The following is a 6000-nucleotide window of genomic DNA, read 5'->3' as shown; positions in this document are numbered from 1 at the left end:
AACAGCTTCTTCCACGAGATGCATTACAGCGCATAATATTCTGTCAAGGTACTTCTATTTTTTCAATTTTAAAGTACGCTTTTACTATCTCTAATTAATTATTAATATTAATTATTATTAAATACATGTAGGATTCCTCTCCCAATGCCGTCAAGATCCATCATTTTCTGACAGAATTTTATGGACAGATGAGGCGCTGTTCACGCCTAACGGAATTTTCAATTCCAAAAATAACGTTATATGGCAGCACGAAAACCCGAGAGCCGTTCGCGAATGCGTTTTCCAGTATCGCTGGAAACTTAATGTGTGGGCAGGAGTAATTGGAGATACAGTGGTAAGTATTTTTATAACATAAAATTTTTTTAATTAAAAATTGAAAGAAGGTTTATGATATTTTCATTTTCAATTTTCAAATTGGCCTTTTTTTTTACCTGCGCGTCTCGATGGCAAAAAATACGCCAGATTTTTACGGAGAGTATTGCCAATTTTATTAGAAAATATACCTCTCGCAATTCGTCAGTTACTCATTTTACAACAAGACGGGACTCCAGCACATTTTTCGCATCGCGCGCGGCGAGTTCTTAACAACTTATATTCAGACAGGTGGATGGGCCGTGGTGGCCCGATTCATTGGCCACCGCGGTCCCCAGATTTAAATGTTTTAGATTATTTTCTTTGGAAATATATTAAAAATTCGATCAAGAACGTGCGTGATCGTAGCAAAAAGAAGGTTCGCGAATCAATAATAGCGACTTTTAATGCTATCACGCCCGACATGATACGTAGCGCAACGCAACAAATTGTTCGAAGAGCCGAACTTTGTTTACAAGCACAAGGGAGGCACTTCGAACAATTGTTGCGTTGAGCGTCGTTTAAAATGGATTAGGCCTATTGGGGACACCACTATAAAAAAAGCGCGCCGAACTATCTACCTCAGGGTGGTGAGGAAACGATAGTAATTTATAATGTTAAATTATTTTTAAAATAAATATAATTAAATTAAGTCGCGATCAAATTAAATAAATTAAATAAAGTCGCGATCAAAATTTAACATAAGTTCAGGCCCGCTGATCACGTGTCTTTCGCTTGTACGATGACAAAGATTGTCCACGCTCCTGAAATCCCTCCCACTATGCGTTATCGCTCGGTTCGCCCGGGCGTCTCCACTCGCCTCGCCTCCAACTATATTTAACTTAAGGACCCAACCCGTGCGTCGACTTAGTCACGTGGTGAAAAGATACCGCCTATTTTAGGCGGCTTATTTAAAGTTTTAAAATGTGAATTACTCTGTTATTATTGAAAAAAGTACCTAACAATATACATTTATTCTATTCGTCTTGACGAGCCCTACCTACTCCTGCATTTACGATACTTTACTATGGGACACCCTGTATATATCATTATAACTATCACCAAAGTCGATAATAATAAAGTCGATAAATCTATCTGCGCCATCTAGCAACGCGAAAACGAAAGGAACATTTTTCGAGACGTAAAAATGACGACGGAGAATTAAAAAAATTTTACTCTTGTAACCAAAATTAATATCGCGATATCTTTATTTATAGACAATGCTGCAAAATAATAAAAGCACTTTTATTATATTAGTCGACCCTAATCTATACAATAAGCCTATTAAGAAAGCGATTGGTTGAGCCGTTATTGAGATCCGGTAATCTACGGATTTCTCAAAACGTTGTCTCGCGTATATAGAGGTACGGCAGTGCCTCGCTGCGCCTATACTTGGCGCGAGGCACTACCGTGCCTCTTGATGATACAACTTATGATGTTTACTTATAAGTTGGTTTAACAAATTAATATTTTCTTTTGTTGGTTTACTCTCCATTATAATAGGTAAAATTTTACAAAAAACAATGTAAAATTTTCAAGCTTTATTATTTTTTGGTACAAGATCACCAATAATTAAACCTACATACTTACACAAAGTAGTCATTTCACAGACTTTTGTTTCCGATAGCAGAGCAGTGGTTGTATGTATGAGCGTGTGAGTGCAGAGAAAAAGGTTTTTGGGAATTAAAAAAAATTTAGAAGTAAAGGGTGGTGCCGTGGGGATAAAGGGGAAGATTTTTAAGGAGGGCAAGTGAAGAGAAAGGGTGGAGGTGAGAATAAAGAGAGAAAACTGAGAAAGTATAAGGCTGAGGTGTTTGGAGGTTAGGTTGGTGGTGACAGGGAAAAAACCGAGAGTAAGACAAAGGAAAGGAGGTAGGTACGGGGTGAAAGAGGAAGTAAAAGATAATAAAGACAAAGAAAAGAGGGTCAGAACAGCTTTGGAAAATGAATAAACAAAAGAAGGAAAATGTTGAGATGGAAAAAGAAGAAAAAAGGGAAGAAAAAATGAAGAAGAAAATGGGAAGGCCGGCAAAAGTGGAAATGTTGATGAGGGAAAGATCCAATAGCTTACCAATAATGGAAGCATGGAAGCAAGGAGAAAAAAGGAAGGAAAGGCAAGAGGAAAAAGGTGAAGTAGAAGGATTGGAAGGATTGAAATAGAAGATTAATTAATAATTAATAAAAATTAAAAAAAAATTTAAAGGCAATATAGAGAAGAGAAAAGATAGAATTAGAGAAAAAATAGATGGGATGGAAAAGAGAATCGGGGAAAAAAAATATGAGTGAGGTAAAGTGAAAATGTCAACAGAAATACGTGGAAAAGTTTTACGTCTGAAAGAAAAAACGAGAATGTTAGAAATGGGAAAAAAAAGGGAAAAGAAAGAATGGAGAAAGAATAATTTGTAACGAGGTAGGCATCTACCTCGCCCCGGCAAAAATATCGGCCGGACCGTCGGACCGAACATCGTCCGACGGAACAGGGGCGCGGTGCGCCCCGACCCTTTTTAATACACCGCAAAGAATAACGCGCACCGTTATCGGTAAACGTACCACCGTCCCGCGTCGCACGAAAATTAATACTTTTTACGATCGCGACGAGCGCTGCGACGCCAACCCCCGGGAACCCGAACACCCCGGGCCACGCGAAAAACCGAATAAAAAGGCCGGGTACCGAGCGATCGAGAGCAGTCTTCCGATCTACTGAGCTCCGTTCCGGGCCTCCGCTCAGTAGCTTCCTAGACAACCGAACCACCCAGGAGTCGCTAAGCACGAGGGTCGAGCGTTCTCGGCCTTCGCCAAGAGTTCTTGGCCGCGACACCGCCTCCGTTCCTCCGAAGCTCCCAGGTCGCCGTCCACAGCGGATAAAGCGGGGTGAAGCGTGCTTCGCCTCCGCCGAGCGTTCTCGGTTTATCCCGTGGGCGACGCCCGGGCCGCATCTCCAGCCGCTTCGGCGGTTCCTAACGAGCGCGGCGCAGTCCTGAGGTAAAGAGTACTTTGCCTCTGCTGAGTGTTCTCGGCGATTGCCCCCTGCGCTCCCGTTCCTAGAGTAAACCGCGGTCCAGCATAGGGAGGGCACATTATTATATCAACGCGCGCGAATTCACGCGACCGACGACGATTCCGTTTGCGTCACCCGTGCAATAGGCGTCGCGTTATAAAAACGTACGTGTAAGAAAAGCGAAACTCGCGCGACCGCCGGCGACTCTGTTTACGTCGCTCGGACGACAAGCACCGCGGCGGAACAGCTGTATATATTGTAAATAGACGATCTAAAAATAAATGTAAATATTCAACTAGAAAAGACTCGAGACTTGAAGTACTTTCGTTCCTTCCCGCGGACACCCCGGCCGGCCCTGAACGCACGCGACGACTCGCCGAATACCGTGGCGAGTCGCTTGACCGTGTCCGGCCACACGGAGGGGAGAAAGGGGGGTGTTACAAATTTAATAATAAGAGGAATAAAAATAAAAAGTGAAGACAAAAAGGCGTTGAAGGAACAAGTGGGAGAAATATCTGAAACAATAGGTGTAAAAGCAAAGATAGAAGACGTAAATAAAATAGGAGGAGTGAACAAAGGAGGTTTTGGAATGGTATGGGTAAAGATGGAAAATTTTATAGAAAAATTGGAAATATTAAGAGGTAAGGAAAAACTGAAGGACAGGACGGAATGGATAGGAGACGATTTGACGGAGTATGAAAGGAAAGTGGAATAGCTTATTAAGAGAGAAGCGGATAGACTAAAAAGAGAAGGAAAACAGGTGAAAATAGGCTACAAAAAGATATGGGTAAATAAGGAAATGTGGTTATGGTACGATTTGAAGAAAGAATAGAGGAAATGGGATGGAGCAAAAGCTTTTGAAACAGAAGGAAATAAAAGGAAGCGGGTGATAGTGGACAGAGTAAATGCAAGTTTTTAAAAAGGGGCAGAAGAAGAGAAGAAAATGAGTTGAAAAAAGAGAGGATAAAAGGTGGGGAAGGAGGAAAAGAAAAAGAGAAGGAAAAAGATGGAACAGTGAAAGACAAAGGGGAAAAAGAAAAAGAGGGGGGGAGAAAGGAGAAAGAAAAGAAAAAGGCAGAGATGGAAAACAAGAAAATAAGAATAGTTTTTTGGAACGTGGCAGGAGTAGAAAACAAAGATAAAGATTTCTGGAAGGGCATGGAGAAGTGGGACGTGATTTATATGTGTGAAACATGGTTGGAGGAAAAAGGATGGAAGGGAATAAGAAGTAGATTGCCAAAGGGCTACAAATGGATAAATAAGGGGGCAAAAAAGAAAAATAAGAAAGGGAAGGCAATGGGGGGAATGTTGATGGGATGGAAGGAGGATCTGGAAGGAGAAAGAGAAACAGATTTTGAAAAGAAGAAAGGAATGATAGGAATAAAGATAAAATATGGAAGAGTATGGTGGAAAATAGCAGGGGTATATGTGAATGAGGAGTTAGAAGATATGATAAAGAATATGAGAAATTGGATGGAAGAAAAAGAAGAAGTGAGATATTTAATAGGGGAAGACTTTAATGTGAGAACGGGAGAGGAGGGGGAATTATGGGACGATGAAAATGGGGAAGAAAATAAGGAAGAAAGGAAAAGGAAAACAAAGGATAAAAAAATTACAGGGAAAGGAAGAATATTTTGTAAAGTTCTGGAAGAAGCGGGATGGGGAATAGTCAATGGATGTACAAGGGGAGATGAAGAGGGTGAGTGGACATATGTGGGGAGGAGAGGAAAAACAGTGATAGATTATGTGGTTAGTAACGTGGAAACAAAAAGAGAAATTAAAGAAATGAAGGTGGGGGAGGAAGTGGATTCAGACCACTTGCCACTAATAATGACGATAAAAGGGGAGGGAGGAAAGAGAAGAAGTTGTAAGTATAGAAAGAAAAAAAGTATGAGACTAGACTGGAGTGAGGAGGAGAGGAAAATATTCAGGGAAAAGTATGAAGAAAGAAGAGAAAGAGAAAACAAAATGGAGGAAAACTGAAAAAGTTTTAGTAAGGAATTGGAAAAAACAAAGAAATTAGTAAAAAAAGAAATAAAAAAAGAGGTGGGAGAAAAACCTAAAGAAAGATGATGGGATGAAGAATGTAAAAGAAAGAAATGCAAAGTAAAGGAAGAAATGCGTAAATGGAGGAAGGGGGACGAGAGCGGGGAGAATCATAAAAAGGTGAAAGGGGAATATAAGAGGCTATGTGAGCAGAAAAAATTGCAAGAAAAGGTGAAATGGGAAAAAGAGATAGAAATGATTAGAACGGAGGAAGAAGTGTGGAAAACTGTAAACAAGGGAAGAAAGAAAAGGAAGAAAATAGAAGAAAAAATAAAGATTGAAGAATGGGATGAATACTTTAGAGAAATGTTAGGTGGAGTGGAATGGAAAGTAGGAGGGGAAATGGGAGGAGAAAAAGAAGAGGATGAGAAAGAAGACATAGATAGAGAAGAATTTGAGAAAGTAATAAGAAAATTGAAAAAAGGAAAAGCAGCAGAGAGTGATGTACTCGAAAACGAGATTTAAAAATGGGGAGGGGGGGAAGTAAAAGAGAAGTTATGGAAGATGTGTAAAAGGTATGGAAGGGGGAGGGGATGCCGGAGGAATGGAGAGAAGGAGTAGTGGTTCCGGTGTTAAAAAAAAGAAAAGGAGAAAAGGTAGAAGAG

At 40.4% G+C, this 6000-nt stretch overlaps 1 protein-coding gene across 1 annotated transcript; it reads left to right on the top strand.

Annotated features, from left to right (window-relative positions):
• Positions 1-5467: 5467 nt before the first annotated feature.
• Positions 5468-5860, top strand: LOC139105614 (golgin subfamily A member 6-like protein 25). The gene has a single exon (XM_070661805.1). It carries the CDS (start codon positions 5468-5470, stop codon positions 5858-5860), a length of 393 nt encoding a protein of 130 aa, XP_070517906.1.
• Positions 5861-6000: the final 140 nt, after the last annotated feature.

Source organism: Cardiocondyla obscurior, linkage group LG09 (assembly GCF_019399895.1).
Source record: "Cardiocondyla obscurior isolate alpha-2009 linkage group LG09, Cobs3.1, whole genome shotgun sequence".
NCBI lineage: Eukaryota > Metazoa > Arthropoda > Insecta > Hymenoptera > Formicidae > Cardiocondyla > Cardiocondyla obscurior.
This window is presented reverse-complemented; position numbering and strand designations above follow the sequence as displayed.